At 36.2% G+C, this 25717-nt stretch overlaps 1 protein-coding gene across 15 annotated transcripts in view; it reads right to left on the bottom strand.

Annotated features, from left to right (window-relative positions):
- The window catches only part of LOC5568680 (tropomodulin), a 198473-nt gene that overhangs the window by 93673 nt on the left and 79083 nt on the right, over positions 1 to 25717 (bottom strand). For 2 of the 15 annotated variants that reach the window (XM_021847461.1, XM_001658037.2), the window contains exon 1: positions 2157 to 2701. The exons of the other annotated variants lie outside the window; for them this stretch is intronic. In XM_021847461.1, the coding sequence (XP_021703153.1) occupies positions 2157 to 2168 (12 nt within the window). In that variant the 5' untranslated portion in view covers positions 2169 to 2701. Of the gene's footprint in view, positions 1 to 2156; positions 2702 to 25717 lie in introns of those variants that run through there. 15 annotated transcript variants of the gene reach the window in all.

Genomic DNA, 25717 nt, shown 5'->3' with positions numbered 1-25717 from the left:
GCGTGTCTCAAGGATTAAATTATGTGTCTCTAGTAGTTTTGGGGTTGCTGAATCTGATACCTTTCTCAGAAATGTTCCAGCACGTAACAATTTTTAGCTACAGGTCAACAAAGTTGTATACAACAGTGGTTTTATGTACACTAAATTTAGAGTATGATTTATCAAATTTCTTTGTGATCTTATCTCCTTAGCATGCGAAATAGGACCTGAACTTTCAATTTGGATATAATTTGGTTGAAATTGCATGATTATATTTAGTTTAAACTGATTTTTTTTAACATGCTTGCTGTCTCCATACAAAATTCTTCTTTTCTCTTATATGGGAAAATGCAATACTTCTTTAAATCATCAAACAATAACTTTTCCGCATCGCTTCACTAATAAGCATTGTTATACACATAAAGTTCTGTGGCAAATTAGGCAAATAAATTGCCTTACATGCCGGCAAACTTGCATGCAAGTTGGCTAAAATATGCAATTTTTGCATTTTCAGCAGTCAATATCTCAAAAACTAGATGTGCTATGATATTTTTGAAAATAGCAATGGATTCAGCAACCCTTAATCAAGTAAATAGCGGTATTTTGATGCTTGATACAAAAACGTGTTTCGCAGTGTTATTCTAAGGCCGAACTTTTGCTCTTCTTACTCTACTTCTTATTCCTATTATGGATCCTGCCTGTGTCCCTAATAAGAATGTTAACCGAATTTGGCGTTTTCTATTATGGATTCACCTGAAATTGCTAATAGCTGACCCACCTGTGAGTATTAATTTATCAAACTGCTTGAATAACTATATTTGGGCGTTCCAGTCCAATTTTTTTTCTGGAACTGCTGTCCAAGATTACAAATGAATTTCTTCGGGACAATGTTTGTAAGAGTAAGGATGTTTTTAGATTTCTTCTCATGTTTTTCTGTAGAGAATCCACCTATACTCCAAAATGTAATTACAATTTTCCTTATTCGTAATTAATAATTAAAACAGATCAATGATCATTTATGACAACTCAAATGCAACTCAATAAAACTAATCGAAATGAAGGTCATTCAATTCAAGTTTACAGTCACAAATCGCTTTTATTCTTCCTGTGTCTTAATTAGATGTTGTCAAATAGAGAAAAGCATGTCATTTTAGTTAAGATTGACATATTTATAATACTCTGTCAACTCTTATTTGCACATCCAGCCATAAAAACATGAACCTCTTTTATTTCATTTGATTTGCCTAGTTTCAGTGTTCGAATCATCGTACCTGCCACACAGGTTTATGGACAAAAGGTCGAAAGACAAAACGTCGAAAGGACAAAAGGTCGAAAGACAAAAGGTCGAAAGACAAAAGATCGAAAGACAAAAGGTCGACATGGACATGGTGGGAAATCAGTCCTTCTTTAAAAAAAGATTTTCGACCTTTTGTCCCTTCTTTTTTGTTCTTCGACATTTGTCCTTTCGACCTTCTGTCTTTTCGACCTTTTGTCATAGATTCGCCACACAATATAAAAATGCGAAAATGGCAACTTTGGCAAAGAAAACTCTCAGTTAATAACTGTGGAAGTGCTTTTAAGAACATTAAGCTGAGAGGCGGGCTCCGTCCCAGTGGGGACGTTACGCCAAGAAGAACATTGAACTATGATTTCTCTTCGTTGTTGGATTTCTGGCTTTTTATATTCTCGACCTTCACGCAAAACAAATTTGTATTATTGTCAAATGCTGTGGTTCTACAAATATCTAAAACATTGTTTGATAGTTTCATTGTCAACAGGCCTGAATGAGACAGTTGAAAATTTGATTTCACTGACAATTTTCAATCATTTTGCCGGTATGCATCAATCTGTCATCCCACACACAGACTGCTTTCGAGTCACCTGGCAGACCTGGCAGCCCTGCGTATCACATGCGACAAGCCGCAGTCAGTGTGCGTATTATTTAATGTTCCTTATTTTGACAGATATGACCTCATACTTAAATTGCAATCAAGCAACACTCGAATCTTCGAGTGAGCTATGAACAAAAAATTATCAATTAACACACAAGTGTGACAATCGCGCGACTGAAACTTCTATTGAAAAAGCAATTTTCTTACGCTATCATATACAAATAATATGTGATATCTCTGAAAAAAGTGGATTTTGTTGACCATGTTTGGAGTATCGATTTTTACCTCTTCAGTCATTTTGAGCTCGTCTGACTATTGCTGTGTCCGTGTTAACCTTGTCGAACTACGGTACTTTTGATAAAGTACGATCAAACACTTAAAACAATATGATTTGATAAAACTGTTACACTAAAATTACAGCTCTGGGGCTGGGTCGCACAATATTTTCTTTATTAAAATGACACGGACAACAGAATGACCTCAGTCACTAACACACCCAACAAGCACACACTAATTTCATACAAATGATGACACTTTGACACTGCGCTTCTTCTAAACGACAAGATGCGACATAAAATTGATTGTTCACGATGAAGGGACACTATCGTTGCAGGGTAAGGAAGCGTAACCACGGAGCACTGTCAGCGCTTCGATTGACAGATAAACACTGACGGTCGCGAATTGATTGCAGCTCTTTGGGCTGGGTTGTCGCTTCGAGCTATCGCTACTGCACAGTTGCTATAATCGCGAAATGTATCCACTGGGAAGGTACAAGAAAATAACAAAAACTTTGGATAACCGATCGACCGACCGATGGGCGATGACGACTACTACTGAAATCTGGTGGCTCTTGGGCTCAGTTACAGCAGCGATTCCACACAACCACTTGGCATTAGGGTGTTATGTTGCGATTCATTCAATACCAATGTTAGGATTTTATTCATCACGAAAACAGTGTTGATGAAATAGGGTGATTGAGCCTTCTCACCAATACCATTCAACATACACTGTGGGCTATTGAGTTGATAACAAATTAAACTGTAGAGCATTTTAAAAAACAAAGCAGATAACGGTTGAAATAATCTTAAGACAAATAATAATAATAATTAATAATAAGAATTATTGCACATTTTTGAACTGCATGCCAGATAAAGTTATGTGTGGTATTTTCCATGGCTTTTCGGGCCTTATTTTGTCCAGTGTAAGCTTCACGCATACAAGAAGACAAAATTCTGGAGAACGAACTCGGTTGTTTGTTTTTCAAGACAAAGCTTCAAAAAATCAGGTTAATTTTGGATTATATATCACGTAAGTGACTTATTATGCTTTTAATTCACTATCCAAAGAGGAAAGGCGCTAATATTCGACCTACGAGAATTGTGTGTCTATTTTAGGGTTTTCATGCAAAGTAGGCCAACATCGTATGAATGGGTCGAAGATTGATGCTTTTTCCCCTATCATTTATACATTACATCTAGAAAGATTCGCGAACTAGGCGAAATTGACAAAATGTACACAATTTAAGAAAATATAGCGTTGAAATTGTAGCTTGATTGTCTATTCACTGCACTTGAACTTTTCCCCTATCAATAATTTAACTATTCGAAAAACGCAAATTTGTAGAAGACAAAACTTCACCTCATGCAAAACCACACACTTTATTGATTACGCCTGTGTTTTTGTTTATCAAAGTGATGGGCGCATCTGAAATCGAAATCAAAACACGGCGAGAGTAAACGGCGACACTGCAAACAAAAAATAAACAAGGCGTACATGGCGGGCTTAATTGAAACCAGGATGTAAACACGGCGCAAAAGTAATAGGCGACACTGAAAATAATATCGATTACAGGCTCATAACATTGGGCGATACTAGCACTCTCGAGTACATTTTAGGCGAAACCTTTAAAGATTTATTGAGTATGAAATAGCTAGGGGAATTGTAGGATATGTGTGTGGTATTGATGAGGATTTTAAAACTAGGTTTATGAAATATGTTTTAAAGTGAAAAGGTTAAAGATTGAGTATATTTTCTCCAATTGGGATTTAAAATTGCACATGAGAATTTCATTGATTATTTTCTCATTGTTATTGATTTGTCAGATAGGCCCTAATCGCGAATTCCTCTAGACATTCAATTCTTATATCTCAGTCATCCCAGACCATCCCAATATAGTTAATCTAAGTTAAGTCATTATTGACATTTTTAGCAGCATATTACATGTCATATTCCGTAGCAGTGCAGTATTTTACCCATTTATGGAAATCACTTGCTCAAAATATAATATAAGAAACGCTTTGCCATAACCTTGACAATTTTTTATGGCCATGCAAGATTACCACAATTGTTTCAAATGATTGATTATCCAGTTCGATATTTGCTTTAATTTTACAACATTAAATAATCTGTGTAATTCATTAGTACTTTACCAGGGAGGCAGCTCTGAAATCGTCTTCAAAATTTTATTCCTAATTCTCTGTAGATTTTATAGACCAAAATGTTGCAATTAAGACAATGTTTCGTTATCCTATTTGGATGTGTATACATTTTTTATATTTGTTCATTTTGTTTTGAACACCCTCAGTGTGATAGTTGAAAATTTATGTTTTATTCAGCATGAGTCCAAAATATTGCATTTAATCAGAACAGGTTTTTGAAGTAGTTATAATTAATAGTATTTAGCTTTCCTCTTCCAATGTCGTAATTTGCTTTTTAAATATTTTAGATGCTTTCCAATAAGGCTTGGAGCCAAAGTCCATAGAGAAATTTATAGTTTCAAATAGTTTGGTTCTCAATTCATAAAAAAGTTCAATGTTCAGATTTGTTGTTCAAATGATAAAAAATCATTACCAGAAATATCTCGTCGCATTTCAGATAGCAAGTGAAGTGATGGCAGTTTTAGGTTTTCATGATTTTTGAGTGAAAAACTGGTTTGAAAAGTGTCTATTAAATCCTTAAGCATAAAATACCAAAAGACGAGCCCATTAGATTTTCCTCGTGACCAACGAACTGGTAAAACAACGTGCATTCACCCCCACCGTTTGCCGTTTCTTGTTTGGTCTGTTGGCAAATCATGCAGTCTCGCCTCTCTAGCGGTACTTTATGCGATTGCTGTATGGTGGTGGTTGTGTTTATGTTATGATTCCATGCTGGGCAGTGCTATGTGTAGGTCTACAGTTTTACCACCACTGATAAGTACGATATGCGCTGTGTTTTGAACGAACATTCGTAGCTACGTCTTACAACCCCTTGATGCAGAGCTTTAATCATTGAACTGCTTCGATGTGAGTGTTTGGGTTTAAATGAGTATTTGAGATGTGGCACTCGAAAATTATGGCATGCAATGGATGAATGTCACATGGATTGTTTAATTTAATTTTTGCATGATATAATTACCACAAACGTTTTGTTTATCAATTATCCCAGTTGAGTTTGAACCATACAACTTGAAGCCCAAAGAAGTAAGAAAGCTATTTGGATTTTTTACTACCGGGTACCCCCGTTGGTTTGACCACATTTAATCTGAACACTTTTTAATCTGTACCCCGCTAATTTGCACATCGTTCAAATTAAAAATGGTTCAAACGTCATTTAGCTCATGGAACGGAGTGAAGTGAGATGGAACGCTATGGAACGGAACGCAGAATCAAAACAAAACAGTGAAAGAGGTAACCAGAAACACGTTTTTAGGGTGACTAGATGTTCAAATTAAAAATGAACCCCGATGGTTTGCATGAGGTACCGTTCAAATTAGCGGGGGTGCACGGTAATTGAAAAGTGTTTTGATATGATAACAACTTTAAAATCTTTTTAAGGTTATTTGAAACGAGCAGAAGAGAAACTATCATATATTTGTGCGTTCAGAAACGATGAGAAATACACATCATTACTTATGATTTTTGATGTGATACTTCGGTTCAATCCATACAGGTTTAAAATTTTGGAAATGAAAAAATATAAGAGTGATCACACCAGCTTGACTTGCATGCAACAAATTATTTTATAAAAAATGAAACGAATCAAGTTGAACCGTCGAACCATCAATAAAATATATATAAGTTCCTAACTATTTGGAATCCTCCAAACTTTTAGCTGCGGCACGTGTACAATTTTTTCAACCGCCAATGAAAGACAATGGACAGACTGTATTCGAGGATTTACCAAAACTAGCGCATATTTAACTTAAGCATCAGAAGGACTACCAGCGTACACGAAATATTTACGCGAAGTAATTTCTTTTTTTTCAGAAATTTCTAGTGTTATATCTATTGAAAAACTACCATAACAAGAAAGTTTCACAGCACTAAAAACCTTGGTCGCATCAAAGGAAGCAGGACCGGATGGTATTGCACCAAAAGAAGTAGCTGGGTTTTTTGGGGCCTGGTGCGATTTAGGCCCTCAAAATTAAGGTGAACGCCGTCTAAATGTAAAACGCTAATGTGAAACCGACTGTTGAAATAAACATTGAACAAATAGCTTTTGTAGAATTATGACTAATGTGATGGAACTTATGTTGATATGTTGTTGTATTAGTTTTATGGCAAAAATGTCAACTAATGAGCCTGCAGTTCTTCTTTTCTCAATTCCTGTTCAGAAAGACATTAGTTTACTGAAAATTATCGAGAGGACTTCCAGTGAATTGACATGAAAATGAAAATATAGCTGGCGAAGTAGCGCTAGAAAGCAATGATTCACACAATCATTCACAGCTTTAATTAGGTATTCCAAGAAAGTTTGGACATTTCCTCAATTTAATGTTTTTGAGTCGGGATTGATTTTGAAATTCTTATTGAAAGAAATGCCTTTAAGATCAATTAATTTGCTCAAGGTTTGCTTAAAATAAAGTACAAAATGAACTCAAATGATTTCTTCAGCAGTTCATTTTGTGATTTTCACGGACTTCCTAAGGACTTCGTTTTAGACCTTTATAAATTCAACGTATAATTTTTCTAAAGGTAACCATAGAAGTTACCTCAGATTCCTTTAAAGATTTTTTTCAGAAATTTTTCAAGAAGATCACAAATCTCAGGGAATGTATCCAATGATCTTACCATCATTTTTTATAAAGTTCCTTAAGATTATCGTTTACAATATTTTCGAAATTTCAACTATTATTTTCTCCTGGGATTCTCTAGAATTTCCTTCAAAATTATCGATTAGATTTCAACTAGAGAATTCCTTAAGGAATTACTTTAGTGATTGCTGCTAAGATTCCTTCAGGAATTATTCTGGAAATCAGAATTCAGAATTTTTGTATCACTGATGTGAAATCTACAATTTTTCGCATCAATGGATAATGCTTTTTCCCATCCTTGCGTGAACATTTTTTTTCGCTTACACTTATCATTCCATTAAATATTTACCTTCTTTTTCACACCATTATATTCTCCATGCATCGGAGAAATAGAAAATAAACTTCTCACAGTTGTTGAAGTTTGCGATTATTATCTATTTTTTTATTTTATAGACGGATAACTTCACAAGCCACCTCTTCGCTGAAAACTGTTGTGAGAAATAAATCCATTATGGTGAGAGTTAGTAAGAATTCCGAATCTTGCTAAAAATTATAGAGAAATTTCCCACAGATGACTTCAAAGAATTTCCCCAGTCATTTTCTCAGGAATATTTCCAGAAAGAGAACAAGGATTTTTTTTTTCAAAAATTATTAGTGTTTTTTTTTAATCCGGGAGATATATTAGAAGTGACATCTGATGAAACTCGATTTATTTTGAAAGTTACTCTTGATCTACTCCCATAAAGTTCTCTGAAAGAACTCTTGGGCTCTTGAAAAAGTTTCGAAATATTTCTTAAGTGAGTTGGTTAAGATGATTGGATTTACTAGTATGTTCACTGTACCAATAGCTTTTGTGTGGAACCTCATATGAACTTTTGAAGACGTCATGAAGATTTAACTTGAAAAAATACACTAGAAATTGTTTGGAAAAACTGCAGGAGTGATTTCTCATGAAATGTTGGAGAAATCTTTAGAGAAATTTCTGAAGGAGCTTCATGAGGAATTCCTGGTAGAGTATTAGTTATATATCCTCGGATAATTCCAGGAGGAATTTTAGGAGCAACTCCTATGGACAATTCTTGAAGAAATCCATATAATTCGTGAAAGAATAACTGTAGGAACTGGCATAGGAGTTCACGTAAATCTTCCTGGAAAAAATCCCCCAATGAATTTCTTTAAGAACTGTAGAATGATTTTTTTCTCAAGGCAACTCCTGTTGGAATCATTGGACGATCTACTATAGTTTCAACTGGGGAAATCAAAATAGTCAAGAAAAGCGTAGTAGTGCTCATAAATTTCCCGGAGCAAATTACGAATTAGCCATCCCTTGAAAGAACGTTGGAAGATTTTTAAGAAACTCAATATCAATAGAATCAATAGAGACATTTCTGAAGGAGATCCTGGAAGTAGATCTGAAGAGACCTTTGTATTAATCACTAGAATCTCTAGAAACTAGGATTCTCTAATCACTAGGAATCAGAAAAGAAATTCCTGAAGAACTTGTGAAAAAATCGCACAATAGTCTCTAAAAGTATCTCTGGAACCTATTGAAGCAAGATTCACTGCAGGCAGAATAATGAAAAAAAAAGTGACTTTTAAGACAATTTTGCCCAAAATGGAGACTTGCATTGAAATAGAGACTAAACTTCTAAAATGAGATCTACTACTACCAGTCGTGAATGTGTACAAACCCCGAATATGGTAACTGATTTATTGTTTTCAACTACAGTCTCCACATCTCCACATCTCGATGTTTTACATCTCGATATCTCTCCCTATGTCGATTAGTCAGCAGTTTCAGGCAAAATTTTTGGTTTGAAACGCATAAATACAGATATTTGAACAGTTTTGAAAATGAAACCACACAAGAGGGTCAATAATACGCATTTCCAGGTGGGTCCATAATAGGCACGTCGGAAGCGAGCCAGATTACATGAAAATCAAATGGAGGGTCCATAATAGGAAACGTCAAATTTGTATTTTTTTTTTTAATTTCTTTATTAGTATCATTAAAGCATTACATTCATTTCTTATATCTAGGTGTTCTGTGTTAGACAACACTATCATCCTAATTTGGTAAAACAAATTTAAGATTTTATTAACATTTTGTTAACAACATACAGTTAAATCTCCCTTATTCGATATTCCATATCTCGATATCGAGTTAGAGAATCATAGTAAAAGTTGGTTTTCATGGCTAACTCGATGGTCCCTTAGATCGCAGTTGCACTGGTTTTGTGTCTGTAACTCGATATCTCCCTAACTCGTTGGTCCCTTCAATATCGAGTAAGGGAGAGATGACTGTATTACATTTAATTTGCCGTAGCAGTTCAGATTTTTTACAAGTGAGTTGATTTCACCTGCTTATAAGAGAAAAAAACAAGTTTTCAATTTACTTAAGCTAACTTAACCTAAATATATAACGCATGATTTGTAGCAATAGAAGATTGTAACGATTTTTGTAACATTGGATATTCTATGTAACTCATTGGTACTATACCAGGGAGGAAGCTTCAAAATCATTTTTAAAATTTTATTTTGAATTATATGCAGAGCTTCCTTCCTGTAGGCGAATTCCGTATTTTCTTCGAAGAAAAGAAAATTTTCTTGCTGGTGCGTAATGGAAGAACATTTCTTTTCTTCGAAGACATTGTTCGCCGGAGTTCACCTACTGGTATTACAACAGCTAGTCCATATGTGTACAGCATACAACATGGCTGGCCTGAAAAATTGTTTGAATATCAAAAGCTTGTTCATAAGTCAAAGTTTTGGTTTGCTATTAATAAGGGGATAGAGACATTTTACATATTTATTACATTTGACTTGAATGCCCTCAATGTGATTTTTGAAAGTTAAATTCTTATCTAGCATGAGCCCTAGATACTTAACTTCATCTGACCAATTTATTGGAACCCCTCTCATCGTGGTGCCCCCTTCAGTCATAGTGGTGGCTTTAAACATTGCATCAATCATTAGATTCAATTGTTCAGTTAGAAAATTAAAATCTGAGACAGACATATCACTTGAAGTGAGTATATTTGATGTTTTCCCATTAGAATTTTCGGTAGACGAAGAAACTGAGTAGGAGTTACCTGTGGTGGTAGGGTTTTTTTTCATTTGATTTGAAACAAGTAGAATGGGTACTCATGGAACGAAAAGGGGAAGAGTTCAAATTACCTGCTACGATATCGGCAAAGGATTTACCGTGGGTAGATACATTCGAAATTGAAAGATTCGAACGGCTACCCGACGGATTAAAATTAGTTTGTGAATGTGCATGATTATGATCTTCCTGATGGGTATGATTCCTAATCAAGCGATCGTTAACTGAAAAATGAGCATTGTTCGATGCAAATTCCGGAAACGACCGTTATCGTAACGGATATTATTTTTCATCTACCTGGCACGAGCCTCAATGACTCTATTTCGCGAAGGGCATGACCAAAAATTGGACTTATGATTTCCCTTGCAATTGGCGCATGAGAACTTATCGGTATCTTCCTTCACTGGACAGACGTCCTTGGCGTGAGAAGAACCTCCACAAATCATGCATTTAGCATCCATGCGACAATTTTTTGTAGCATGACCCCACTTTTGGCACCGACGGCACTGAGTGGGGTTCTGGTAATTTCCTCCAGGTTTCTGGAAATGTTCCCATGTCACACGGACATCGAAGATAATTCTTGCTTTTTCTAAAGCTTTAATATTATTTAGTTCTTTTTTGTTAAAGTGAACTAAATAATATTCTTGAGAAAGCCCTTTCCGAACAATGCCAGATTGGGTTCTCTTTTTCATAATGATTACTTGGACTGGGGAAAATCCAAGTAAATCATTTATTCCATTTTTGATCTCTTCAGGTCATTTATAGTCACTTGAGAGACCTTTCAGTTCAGACGTTCAGTTTTGTCGTCATAAGTAAAAAATTTGTGCTTCTTCTCTTCAAGATGTTTGAGAAGAAGTTCGCGATCTTTAAGAGTTTCCGGCAAAACGCGACAGTCTCCTTTCTTTGCGATTTGGAAGGAAACCTTGATTCCCCTAATGGAGTTCAAGATCTCCTGCCTAAATTCCCCAAATTCGGAACAACTGACCACGATAGGCGACACTCTTTGCTTCCTCACCTGAATCAAATGTTTAATGAATAAACGAAAGAAAACGTGACCTTCGAGAGGTTTTTTCCCAAGACGGTGTCCAAGAAGGATTACCACCGCTAGTTTTCGCCAATGGGTCCAACGAAAAATCGAAGGCAAGGGATCAATAGTAGAAAAAATAGTACTGAAAAGTACCGTTTTAGTTTTAGCACTGAAAAGTACCGTTATTATTTTATGCACTGAAAAGTACTGTTTTGTAGAACTGAAAAGTACAGTTTATGTAGCACTGAAAAGTACTGTTTTATTGCTTTAAGTAGTTCTTATGAAAACTTCCAGGAGCAGAGAGAATTCGTGTACGCACAACACGAAGGTACGATGCGCACTGGTTGTTGCAGAACTTGATTTTTACAGCACTCTTCGTCTTATAGCACTCGTGCTATACATCATTCTGCCACTTGTTGCGTAAACTTCTATTGCTGGCGAAGATAGATGGGGCTATAGATGTCAACGTAAAAAAAAAAAATGCAGTTTGACAGGGTACTGGGTTATTATCAGAGTTGTTTGCTGTCACTATCAACGCTTGAAATTTGCTGATTTGTACAGGCCGACTGCGATACAATTCGGATCATTCCATATCACATCAACATCATGCTGTCTACTCCATCACCAGTGCATTGATGGCGATAGACTATGGATATCACTGATGGGTCAAGTTTAGCCTTAAATTAGGCATATAAAATGGCAGTTTTTCAGTGCGATATTCTTTATAGTGCTGCAGACGGATTGAAACTGTGTGTTGGTCACCGAAAATCGTGAAAAGCGTCGGTAATTACCACGTGATCACTCATTCTGCAGTGATTGTGATCTAGATTGCGATGTCGCATCACCGCTGTAGGTGTCAGATCAAAGTGATATTGATAGTTTTTGTCCATCAGCCATCAGCTGATATGACCGATATTGTGCAACTCTGATTCTTATGTGAAAGTATTTCATGCCGAAACACGTTAGTACGCTCATTAAAAAAAAGAGTTTGACCTGTTCTCTATTACTGCATGCTTGAGACGTGGTTCAGAAAAAAAGAAATTTGTTTTTAGGAAAAAATCAAAACGATGCATTCTGTAACTTCTCCCTGAAAGTGTTGTTAACTTCACCACTGCAACCATTATCCACAATCACTGCGCAGAAGCCACATTGTAGTTACAATGTAAGTCAGCTGGCGTTTGACTTATTGAACATTGAAAGCCGCTAAAAATAACACACTCGTTGCGTTTCTCAGGAAGCTTGACGCGCATTTTCAGTCGCAGACTTTAAATCTCAACGAACCATTCGTTTTATGTGCATTTCTAATCGTTAATTTCACTCGAAGCATACGGATGGCAACGAAATCTGAACCGGCGATTTCCTATTTGAGTACATTAAACGTCGTCAATTATTACATTGATTCTTGATCAAGAACACTTAAAAGTCAGGACCAATGTCCGATAATTGCAGAACGTTTGTTTTGGCTGATTGGCTTTGTGGCGTTGTTCCGAAAATAATTTCTATCGCCTTCAATTACACAACTGCTGAAGGACGAAAACGCGAGAGGATAGACGCTGAGAATGTAAATAAAAACAAAACAAACCAAAAAGTTGTATAATCCCCCAGCATCACGGCATCACAGTCTATAGAGCACATTGCCATGCCACTGGCCCGAATTGCGATGCCAGTTTAGCATTTAGAATAGTTCAGCCTGCGGCCAGCCAAGCCAGCTATTGTCACGAGAGAGAAGATCCGAGATGAAGGCACATGTTGTTTATAATTAGAACAAACGGCACGATGGTGTACAGCGGTGTTCAATTATCGTACACCAGTCACAATTTTAGGCAAACGCCATACGTCAATTGGGCAGCCAATGGCTAATTTGAATCGTTTTGATGATGACGGAAATTGCAGGGTGAACTTGGCCAGTACTACTGGGTGTTTTTTTTTTTGTATTTTGCAGGTATGGAAATCTTATTCATATGATTCTGAGTTTTTTTTGACTAAGTGCTTAAAAATTTATCAGAGTATTTGTTTTTAGATAAAAAGTACTTTTCTTTGAATTTTTGAAATAATTTTGATTTTTACCTATAAGTGCTGAATCTTGATGATGGTTCAATTAGCATTTTAACTAGAATGTTAATGTTCTGATTTCCTTTTTGTCTCAAATTCCAAACAGACTCATATTCCGAACACTCGATTTCTGTATGGTTTTTGGAATGTTTCGCTGAAATTTTAATCTATTTTATATTTCGGAAGATGAGAAGGAAGTCAATAAAACTAACTCGGAGGAATATGAGGCAGAATGAACACAGCGTTCGGCATTTGAATCAAAATGTTTTTATCCATACTTTAACATAAAAACAGTACTAAACAAGTTCCAATATACATTTTGATCGACACACTCCAATAGTTAGATTTAGCGAATAAATAAATATTCCCACAAATATCAGCTAATTCATACCTAGCACATGCATTTATAGCCACTATTGGCCTTAAGCGTTCGGTTCGGAATATGAGTCGAAACGGTACGAAACGTTTGAAAAAAACATCGAGGACCTGAGATCAAGTCCCATCCCACGTAAAAGCTTATAGTGATGACTTTCTTCAGAAGGGGAGTAAACTGTTGGTCCCGAGATGAACTAGCCCTAGGCTATTAATCTTGTAAATTAATGTTTGAAAAACATGAATTGAATCAGATTGTGCTCATTAGAAGTTTGATAAAAGAATCACTTATTTTACATTTTATTCTTTCAAGATATTTACAAATGCATGTATGTAGGGAAGAGAAATAAGAACAATATAATTAAGAACTGTTTATTTTATATACAGGAAACATGCTACATTATTTAAATTTTAACAATAAAATCACAAACAGTTATCTCCACATCGTGCGACAAATAGTGAACGATGTTGCGCGAATAAAAAGTTTTAATTCAATGGTAGTAATAAAAAAAAAATTGAATCTGGTCGATTTTTGAAGGTTATCAAAATCAATGATTACTGACTGATCTGGCTGAAAAAAATGACATTTTTTACCTACAAAACGGCTTTTCCTTCAATATTATCATCAGCTAGAATTTTGCATAAAAATCAAGTTTGTTGGGCAAGAATTTTCAAGATATCATGAAAACATTTTGCACCATTTTTTTCTAGAGGAAATATTGAAGTTCAAGCTTATAATGAATATTAAACCAAATTTGAACTCGTTCTCTAATTTACTTTTTTGCTGGACGTTAGAGATTGTCCAGCAAATTTTGCAATAAATGGATAAACCACTGAAATGACGATATATCAGAGATTGGTGGAATGTCATTGGTAGTTTCAAAACTCTGCCTCTATTGAAATGAATCGGTGATATTTATTCCGCGAAAGATAATGTTTAACTTTGTCTAACAGATTTTCTCGGAACTTTCCTAACAAAATTATTCAGTACTTCAACCCAAAGTATATGTTGGATCTTACATTCCTATAACGTCAAAAATGGTAGCTGAATAGAAATCTGACTACTATTTCGTAACAATAATCAAAAAGCTATATCTTATATAAGTTGTTCACTTTATAAAATGTACAGTCCTTATGTTCAAATGGAAGTTCAGTTTTAGTTGTCAAAACGACTGGCCCATTCGTTTACTGTAAATATATATATTAAAACTTACAAATGTCAACACTTCCTTAATTGAACCATGGACTCACCTGAAAAAGAAGAATGCAAAAATGTAAAATTAATGTGTATACCATAGAAGGGTTCATGAATAGAAGGTAAAACATACAGCAATAATGAGCAGAATCTTGGTGGTTTAATATCCGGAGATTTACTAGTATACATATCAGTACCAGGTTTGTTAAGATTATAATTTTCCCATACATTCCATAAACACACTCATAATAGGACAATTGATAAGATGAATCGTAGATTTTCATAACCGTAGAAAACATACAAATCACACGAAAAATGTTATGTTTTTCCATATATCCGAGTAAAATGCAATGTTTAATGTATGCTTGTGAAAGAATGCTGTTGAACAGATAACACTGAATCAACAATATGATAATACTCATAGCTCTTTTTCATTTGTTCTGCTCTTCGAATCTATAGGCGTAACTTGAGGTCTCTTGGAGATTTTCGAATAAGGTTCCTCAAGCAGACTCAATTAAACATCAACTTTGGGTTCATCGAATGACTAGCGATAACCAAGAACTCAGTTGAGTACAACAAACATAACTCGTAAACTCTTTAATGCAAATGAATCAGGTTCACAATCATGTTTATGTTTAACGAAGTTTTGGTTACGGCTGAATTCCTATGGAAAAGCCTTTTATATCTACAGGCGTAATTAGTGATCGCTCTCAGAAATATACCAAAACAGGCACAAAAAATACATAAAAGTAATAAAGTTTTAAATACGATTCAAACTCAAGCAACCCCAAACAAACATAATCTGTAACCTAACGATTTCTTACGGTTATTCATATACTCTTTTGAGTACATACGGTAATAATTTACAAAAGTAATCAAAGTTTGAGGTTCATGGATGAAGTCCACATTTAAGTAAACTCAAACAGACAAAATCTAACAAATTTTGAAGCGATGTTTGGGGATATCCAGGAAATTATCTTTTTTGCTACGTTCGGAGAAACAACATTCGAGGTATTGGCATCCTTTTTTGTTTTTTTACAAGGGGGAAATATGCAAACAGACTCCCTGAGAAGGTAATTCAGGGAGTGCGGGTATAACGCACCAACGACGACCCGCTAAAACCAGCCCAGTTCAAAAAGAATTGCTCAAGTACAGTGCATGGGCTGGTTTTAGCGGGTCGTCGTTACTGTACCACTCTTGTTCCAATTACTTCATCTTATTCTTCTTCTGCTTGGCATTAACGTCCCCACTGGGACAGAGCCGGCTACTCAGCGTAGTGTTTTAATGAGCACTTCCACAGTTATTAACTGAGAGCTTTCATTGCCAAAGTTGCCATTTTCGCATTCGTATATCGTGTGGCAGGAACGATTATACTCTATGCCCAGGGAAGTCAAGGAAATTTCCATTACGAAAAGATACTGGACCGACCGAGAATCGAACCCAGACACCTTCAGCATGACTTTGCTTTGTAGCCGCGGACTCTAACCACTCGGCTGAGGAAGATCCCAATTACTTATAAAAACTATTTTGGATGAAATAGTTGTTAATTCGGAAGTCAGAGATGAGAAGACCTGACAATTTCCATTTCCAGCCACGCTCATCTTCTCCGTTACGAGGAAAGGGAAGGATAATAATGATATGACACTTACTTAAAGAGAGGCCAGCGACTCACCGACGCGACGCCCTCATAGATGTCAAGGAGTTGGATAATATGGAAGGGAATGGTCCAGGACTCATTATAAGCGAGTGATACGATCGGATTTTAATAGTTAGGAGTGATGTTGCTAAGAAATTTAATGTCACTCCATGCGCGCGTTTTCCAGGGATGAGGCATAGGTATTTCCATCTTGTGTCCTAGCTAAAGAGCTTTGGTTTAAGCGCCATTGCTCGCTTTCTTAAATGAGAAAAGAAATTTACCCTTCCGAAAAAAAACATACGTATTTTGGAAGAAACACCTGAGTTTTAAACTTTCAGGTGGTTCTGTATTAGACAAATTAAATAATACGTCTTTCTTTTATGACGAGAAAATACAGAATAAAGTTTATTGCAAATCAACAACTTATGTTACTAGGATGTTGCTACCCGAACGATACTTGGCTTGCCACGTTAACAACGCTTTGGAACACGCGACAGCACATCTCCTCCGTAAGTTAGAACCGCTCTGGAGCACGTACCATTCGGTTACTTCTAGAAACATATATCCCATCATCTCGATAGTATCCTCTCTGCTGTTGAACTGAACTTGGATCTTCGATAGCCTCATCTTCTGCCGATAGATATTCGTCGTCTGGTAGTTGAACATTGGTAGTATTATTTCCAACAATCTTTTCTTGAACGCTACTTCTATCGTCCTCGAAATCGTCATATTCATATTTCAGCAGTTGATGAGTTCTTCTTATAAATGTACCAATTTCAGCTGCATAGCATTCGTACAGATTTTCTCCTTTTCGTTTCATAATTTTTGTCTTAGTCCATCGCTGTCTGTCGGGATCTCGATAGCCTCTTGCATATGCTATCTCACCCGCAACGAAAGATGTATCCTTCCTTTTCGCATTATGCTTCCATGTTTTAACCGTTTGTTGTACAAAATTGTCCTTCCGGAGCGAATCGAATCTAGTCCTCATCTCACGTCCAAACATAAGTTTGAATGGTGTCTCATTTGTTGTGCAATGTGGTGTAGCACGATACATTTGAAGATAACGGTTCATCGTTGAAGCAAGTGACTTACCACGGCTAGAGCTTTCCGCAAGCATTTTTTTAAGTGCATTCTTGAATGTCTTCACTGCATTTTCAGCTGCACCATTAGAGCACGGACTGTATGGTGCTGAAGTGAGATGTCGTATTCCTTTCTCCTTGCAAAATTCTTGAAAGTCTGCCGCAGTAAACGATCTACCATTGTCGGACACCAAAACATCGCAATTCCCGAAACGTCCGAAACAATCTTCTAACTTCTCAATAGTTTCCTTTGTTGATAATGTACTCACCACATAGGCTTCTACCCATTTTGTATAGCTATCGGTTATAATCAGGAAATTCTTATTTTTCAAAAACAGGTGATCGATGTGTACTCGCTCGAATGGCCGAGAACATAGCTTCCATGGAGATATTGGAACATTTCCCAATTCTGGTCTACACTGGATACACTGTTCGCATCGCTTACCCATGTCCTCAATGTCCTTATCGATGTTAGGCCACCAGAAATAGTTTCTTGCTAACGATTTCATTTTCACAATTCCCATGTGCGTTGAGTGCAATTCTTGAAGTAAAAACGGCCGAAGTTTTGCAGGCGCTACGATCCGATAGCCCCACAGGAGCACTTCTTCCTCCACAATCAGCTCTGATCTACGAACGAAGAACTTTTTCAACTCAGAATCTTGCACATTGGTAGGCCATCCAGTCTTGACATAGTTCACAACACGACTTACGACAGGATCTCGTCGAGTTTCAACAATCAATTGCTTCCGTTCTACTAATGATTTCGTTTCAGCTTCTATGAACTGTAGGAACATGACTTCTTCATCGTTGATATCATCGTCTTTATGGTACAATACCGGTGATCGCGACAGGAAATCGGCTACTTTATTGTTAACTCCTTTGATGTATTTGATCTCGTAATCATAATTGGCCAAGAAAACGGCCCATCGCTGTGGCTTACCGAAAACCATGTCAGGGATGCCTTTACGTCCAAAAAGTGATACAAGGGGTTGATGATCCGTCCAGATGGTAAAATTTCTTCCTAGTAAGTAACTGCTTAATCTTCGTACTGCATAGTATACTGCCAATGCTTCCATGTCTAACGAAGAGTATTCTTTTTCATGATTTTTGAGAACTCTTGAAATAAAAGTCACTGGTCTTTGGTTTCCATCGGAACAAACTTGAAATAGCGCAGCACCAATACCTTTGCCAGAAGCGTCCGTTACCAGTACTACCGGTAAAGCAGGATCATAAGGAATTAATACATTATCTGAACAAATTTTAAGCTTGATATCCTGGAAAGCAGTTTCACATTCAGGGGACCATTCATATTTTTCTTCTTTCTTCAACAGCCGGTACAGTGGGCTTAAAATGGCTGAGACATTCGGAATAAATTTTGAGTAGTACGTAACCATTCCCAAAAATTCTCGTAACAGTTTTACGTTTGCTGGCCTCGGAACATCCATTATTGCTCGTACCTTTTCCGGATCCTTATGGAGACCGTCGCCGTCCACAATGTGTCCCAGAAATTGTAATCGTTCTTTGAAAAACTCACATTTATTTCGGTTGAGCCGAAAACCAGCGTCCAAAAGCTTCTCCAACACTTTCGATAAATTGTTGAGGTGTTCACTGATTGTTGCTCCAGTAACTAGAACATCGTCCAAAAAGTTAACAGATCCAGGGCAATCTTGTAACAGTTTTTCCAAAATCTCTTGAAAAATAGCGCATGCTGGTTTGGTTCCAAAGGGCAATCTGTTCACATAGTAAATTCCTTTATGAGTACTCCACGCCAACATCTTCTTCGATTCTTCATCAAGTAGTAGTTGGTTGTATGCTGATTTCAAATCCAGTTTCGAAAAAAATTTGCCGCCATTGAGTTTGGCAAACACATCTTCCACTACAGGCATCGGATACCGTTTATCTTCCAGAAATGGATTCACTGTAACGCGATAATCAGCACACAAGCGGATTGAATTGTCCTTCTTCAATACAGGAACCAAAGGTGTCCCCCAATCAGCATTTTCAGCTTTTGAAATTATTCCAGTATTCTCCAACCTCTCCAATTCTTCTTCGACTTTGGGTTGAAAAGAAATCGGAATTTTCCTTGGTTTCACAAACTTTGGAACAGCATCGGGCTTCAGTTGCAGATTCACTTTTGAATACTTATAGCACCCTAACGAATCGTCGAACAACTCTTCATAATTGTCCAAAACGCTTTTCAGTTGTCCATCAAATTTTTCTGACTTCTTTGTATCGATCTTGTTGAATTGAATGTTCAGTAACTCACCAATGAAATCTCTTCCAATCAACGGATTCCTTCCGCCTTCAACAACGACCAATTCGCCAATCGCTTGTCGACCTTGATATTTCAATACCGCATCGAATGCACCCTTAGGCGTGGCTTCACCTCCAGTGTAGAATACTAGTTTTCCTCGAAATGGGTGCAGGGCAAATTCGTTAAAGTGTGACTGATAAAATTTTTCTGAAATAACAGTAATCGGCGATCCAGTGTCTACCTCGAACTTCGTACATCGTCCATTCACAAAAACTTCCACAAAGTAAGGGTCGCTATAGACCACGTTGTTGATCTCCAAATGATTAACGTTTTTCTCCTTCCTTCCGAAATTCTCTTTAGTTTTCTTCTGGCAAACAACAGCAATATGTCCTTTTTCTTTACAAATCTTGCAAACGTAACTTCGATATTGACAGTTGCGAAAATCATGATTACCTTTACCACAAGCATAGCAAGTTGCAGATCCAGGTTTCTTCGTCAACTTCGGAACATAATTAGCTTTCTTCTCAACTATCTTGTTCACCTCCAATACCGCTCGGCTCTTCAGCGCAGCTTCCCGTTTCGATGCTATTTTGATCAAATTCTCCAATGATACAGACTCTTCTTCTTCACATAATCTTTCAAATATTGGTCCAGGTCGAAGTCCCGTAACAAAAATATCTTTCAACGTGTGATCCAGATGTTCTCCGAACTCGCAATTCAACGACAATCGCTTCAACCGCACATACCATTCCAGGACGCTCTCTTCCAGGTCTTGGCGGGCTCTATAAAACAATGCTCTCTCACGATACGTAACAACCGTTGGACAAAATCTTCCTTTCAGCAACACACACAGCTCATCATAGGTCTTAGAATTGGGTTTCGCAGGATGACAAATATTCTTCACCGTCTGGTACACCTCGAGCGAAATTGATGTTAGGAGTACAGCGGATTTACGCTCCTCTTCCGTATCAACAGCTACAAAGTATTGCTCCAAACGTTCCTGGTACAATTCCCATTGATCTCCCAAGGCAAATCTCGGCGGACAGTAACCTTCCATCTTAACGCAGGTTTAAACTCCAATCGTCGCCAATTGTTCTGTATTAGACAAATTAAATAATACGTCTTTCTTTTATGACGAGAAAATACAGAATAAAGTTTATTGCAAATCAACAACTTATGTTACTAGGATGTTGCTACCCGAACGATACTTGGCTTGCCACGTTAACAACGCTTTGGAACACGCGACAGCACACAGGTGTATAATTAGTAAAATACTAGGAAATGTATAACGCATGAATAAACTGGAATCAATTATTTTTGACTAAAAATAATCTATTCTTGTTTTGAATGAAAAACACACACCCGTTTGCAGAGGATATACTCTACCAAGCAAAACGCGTAAATGAAAAAAAAAAATAATAATAAACCCCCGAGAACCAACTCCGAATTTGCTGGCTGAGAAGAAGCAGGTCCATCCATCATTGAAATAAGAAGCAGGTGAAAAAAGCAATCGCTTAACTTTTCATTGAACTGTTTGCCGGGTGGCATCACACATCAGTAGTAGAATTCGCATATTATCTGCGGCAGTTATTTTAATATTTTATTTGGCAAACATGGAACTGACAGCGTGTAATAATCTTCGCGAACAAAAACCCACTATTGACCGGCCGAATCTCCAGAATCACACTTGACACAAGCGAAAGAAAAACTATTCGGGTGGCGAAGCACCCGCCGAACCATTACTGGAATCGCATAAACAATAGGGTTTCGATGCTAGTAATGCATTCCTAAGTAGCTGAGATTCATTCTCGACGCTTTTTTACTTTGATATTTCAGACGGATATATGTTTTATGGAGTCTAACAACAAGTTCAATGTCTTTACTTCATAGTACGCTTATAAAATAAAAAAGCAAAAATAGTAATGCCGTTTGCTTCGAATCGTATGGGAGTATCTTCTTCAATTAATTTTTGAGAAATTTGGACTTCAAACATATGGTTTAACATTGTTTTAGTATAATATCATTATTTTTTTCGACATCGATAAACAAGATAAAAATAAGTTTGAAATTGATTTCACGTGAGCTGGTTTTTGCTTCAAACCAGTTCCAAACGCAAGATTATCAATTTTTATGTGTAAAAATATTTGAAATGAGCAAATTTTACTAACGTGGATGTGTTTAAGAGCCAATTTTCGGGAATCTAGTGCCTTGGTATTAATGCTCAAGAATCCATCATTCAATCATCAGCAATCATCAACAATTAAAAACCAGTTTTTTCGCTCAAACTCTAAGCAATCCCTATGAAAATCTATTATTACATTATAGATAGCAAGTGCAATGCAATGATAGATTTTCAAAAACATTGCTTTAATTTTAAGCCAAAAAACTGGGTTTGAAAATTTGTAAAACGATTATGGTTATTTTCCTCTTAAGGTACGTTGATTTCAGCTCGCCGAAGTTGTTATTATACAACTATCACTTCAAAACTAATGCTATCACAAATATTAATTCGATTCGGTAGTTTAGTGGGTAAAGCACTCATCTAACATACAACTCTACATCTACACGGGCTTCGTAGCCGTGCGGTTAGTGTCACCAGGCATTTAGCCGCATCGTGCTAGGGAGTGTGGGTTCAATTCCCGCCTCAGGCTGGTAAACTTTTCGTGAGAAATGTTTTCTGACTGTGCCACTGGGCGTTGCATGCTAGTCCGTTGCCCACTGGAAGCATTAACGTGTCAGTGTCTTTAAAAAAAAAAAAAAAAAAAAAAAAACTGTCGTGGGTTCGAATGCCACCTGAGCACGTGTATGTTTTTCATAATTTCACTCATTATTTATCCATCTTTACCACGCGTAATGGATAGGCTGACCATAAGCTAATCGGATGAAAACGGGACAAATGAGGAACAAAAACGGGTCAATTTTGAAAGATGAAGGTAATGCTCTCCTAGAGAAATCTCTGCGTAATTTTTATAAAAAGTACTTTGGAAACTGCCTAGAAATGATTTTAATGATATCTAGGACATTAAATTTTTTACTTTAAAAATCGTTACAAATTTGAATGATATAAATTTGATTCTGGATTAATAGAATATGCCCTTGAGAAAAGTTCGGATGTTTTCATTAAGCAGACCATATCATAAACGAAAATTGTTCTAATAATTCATGATTTGCTTTGAAATAAAAAACGCTCTTTTCTAATCAATTCTGTATCAATAGTAAAAGTATCTCAACATTATCTATTGAAAAAAAAATTGGAAACTGGCTAGTAATTTATTTAATGAATCTTGGTTAACTTTGTCTTGCCATCAAGTAGGCTGTTGAAAAACGCCATGAAACGTCCCGTACAAAATGACAGTTCCGTTCACTTCTGTATTTCTCGACTTCTCCGCTCAACATCCTGTGCTTTTTATATACACAAATAAGTAAAGATTTTTTCGGAAACATAATTATGGAACAATTTTCAAAATCCGATAGCTTTTCCTCAAGCTATTTCATGATATACAAACACCATTCCATGTTTATTTATAAAGATAGATAGATAGATTTCTGAGAAATAACGATCTCTAAAAAAATGTTACTTGAAAGTTCAAACGGTATAGTACTAAATTCGCTTTTATTTCACTTGAACGTATTCCACTAAATAGCTCACTAAGGTTTATTATCTTATTAGTTGGTACAATTTACACTGTTAAATAAATATTCTGGTTTGATAGAATTTGTCCTTAGGAAGAGTAAGGCGAAAATGTTTTCATTATGATGATCAAATCATTGAATGGAAATTTTTCCTAAACGTTGTGATTTAGTAGAAATGTTGTGTAATATAATTTAAAATGTTTGTTAGATAGTATGGGGCTTAGAAGATTGATTTTAAATATGTATTGAATACAGATAACTTTTTTCAATATTCACTTTTTAAGGTTTTAGGTTTATTAAAAAGTTTTGAGAAATACATGATATCGATGAATGACCTCAAATTTTGGGCGTTTCAAAAAATAAAATAATAAGTTTTGTAAAACAAATTGAAGGAGATTAAAAAAAGGTTCGATTTCTCCAAAAAAATACTTCCCAAGTTCAGCCTTAGTTTTAGGATTGACTTTGGAAAATGTTGCTGTTGCATATGAAATCCTTAAAATATGCAAAAGATATATCATTAAACCTGAATTCTTTGAACTTATATTCTTATTCTAACAAAAACTAAAAAAATGAGATCCAATTATGTTTTTAAAATCGGCCAAAAATTGGCATAAACATAAAACACAAAAAGGTAATCAAAAGCATATGCTGTATGCAAATTTTGATTAACTTCAAATGGAAAACTAATAACTACTGAAATAATAGCCCTAAAATTCAGAAACTTAATACAAACTTTTTTATACTTCTGTTTTGTTTTAAGTGTTGTGTAATATTCTTAATATCCAGGAAAAACGGGACAATTTGAATATTTTCAATAAAACGACGGGACAGTTCGTCAAGGTGATGAAAACGGTACTGTCCCGTTATATACGGGACGTATGGTCAGCTTAGTAATGGAACATCCTGCTTGAGTGAACAGCTCTGTTATAAGGCGTGGAGGAAGTGATACGTTCCGAACAGATAAAACCCCCGATGAGCTTGTCAAGCAAAATCTTCACATAATGTCAATCATGGGCGGGACTGCATAATCAGGATGAAAGCTGGCTAGTTCATTTTGGAATATTTAACGAAACCGGTTGCTTATTGGGTCATGAAACAAATTGGAAACACGTGGAAATGTCGCCAAGAATGCCAGCAAAATTCAAAGGAGCATGGTCTCGAGCTTATTTTTTCACAAACAAACCTTTTTTTCTAATTTTTAATTTCGAAAACACCACAGATTGCAAGATCCTCTTAGACTAAGATCAAAAAGTGACAGCTTGATTTCTTAAACGCCATGATAATACATGTTCTTAAATAATAGGCATGGTGTCATGACATGTAGTCATGATATTATGAAACATGAAATTCAATGGTTTCATGACTTTTTGTTTTGGCAACGTGTACGTATCCCTGACTGATAACATGCATACATTACAGAGATTTCGCACGATATATCCTGAAACATTGTTGTGTTAATTGAAAATATCACACAAAATCAGAGACAACTCTCGACGAGCTTATGTCTCACTCGGAAGGCTATTGAATTATCAAAAATGCTGATTTTACCATCGTCGTGCATTGCTTCGTGCTTTGGATCACGGCCAAACCGGTGACCGAATAATGTCAACAAACGGGATTGGCTTCCCAACAAAATATAACAGCTTGAAAGTACGCCACTGAAAATACTGTTTGGCCAATGGTACTTGCGTTAATTCTTTCCTCGTGCCTCCAAAGCACAGTGGAAGATTTCTTTAGGTTAGCAAAAGAACTCATTTACATACATTACATGCGTTTTTATTGTTCAGTTTAACTACATATTACATGATTAAATATACCTTACAATCTCTTACAGTTTGATCATTTCAGTATCATCCCATAGTCAAGAACTTGTACTTCCAATTGCGTATAATATGATTAGTATATTTTTACCTCTTGTTCAGTTACAAATATGCGAAATTTTCCCAACAATACTATATAAAATGCAATAGCTCATTCGTGTCAAAACTTAGCAAGATGCTACACTGTGAAAAGTTATTTATTTTTATGTCATCTTAAAAATTACAAAACGGTGAAATCTTCCACTGTGCGATGTTGAAAATTTAATCGATCAACCAGTGGAGGATTTTTTTTTTCATTCCGGTTCAGAAACCACTACCAAATCTCTTTGTGTTACTTACTGTACTAAAGTCGAACGATCGTGGCCAATAATTTTGATCGTAAATTAGTTCCGCACGTACGATGCGATGGTCTGTCCAGAACGGGGAGTGTCTTCTCTCGACCAGATCGAATGGCACCATAAATTTACTTTTCGCTGCAGCTTTATTTTTACTGCGGATTTCATTTCTTATGGCCGTATTTTTGGATGGATGAAAATTCAACCCTACAGCTGTGAATATTATTCGGGGGTGGCATTGGTCGTGGGTACTATTTTTGGAGAACTTGAACTCTCGTTTGAATATTGCCACGAGGACGACGGTTTTTTTTAGGTAAGAATATTTC

Source organism: Aedes aegypti, chromosome 1 (genome assembly GCF_002204515.2).
Source record: "Aedes aegypti strain LVP_AGWG chromosome 1, AaegL5.0 Primary Assembly, whole genome shotgun sequence".
NCBI lineage: Eukaryota > Metazoa > Arthropoda > Insecta > Diptera > Culicidae > Aedes > Aedes aegypti.
Note: the sequence above shows the minus strand (reverse complement) of the source record. Positions and strands in the feature narration are given on the sequence as shown.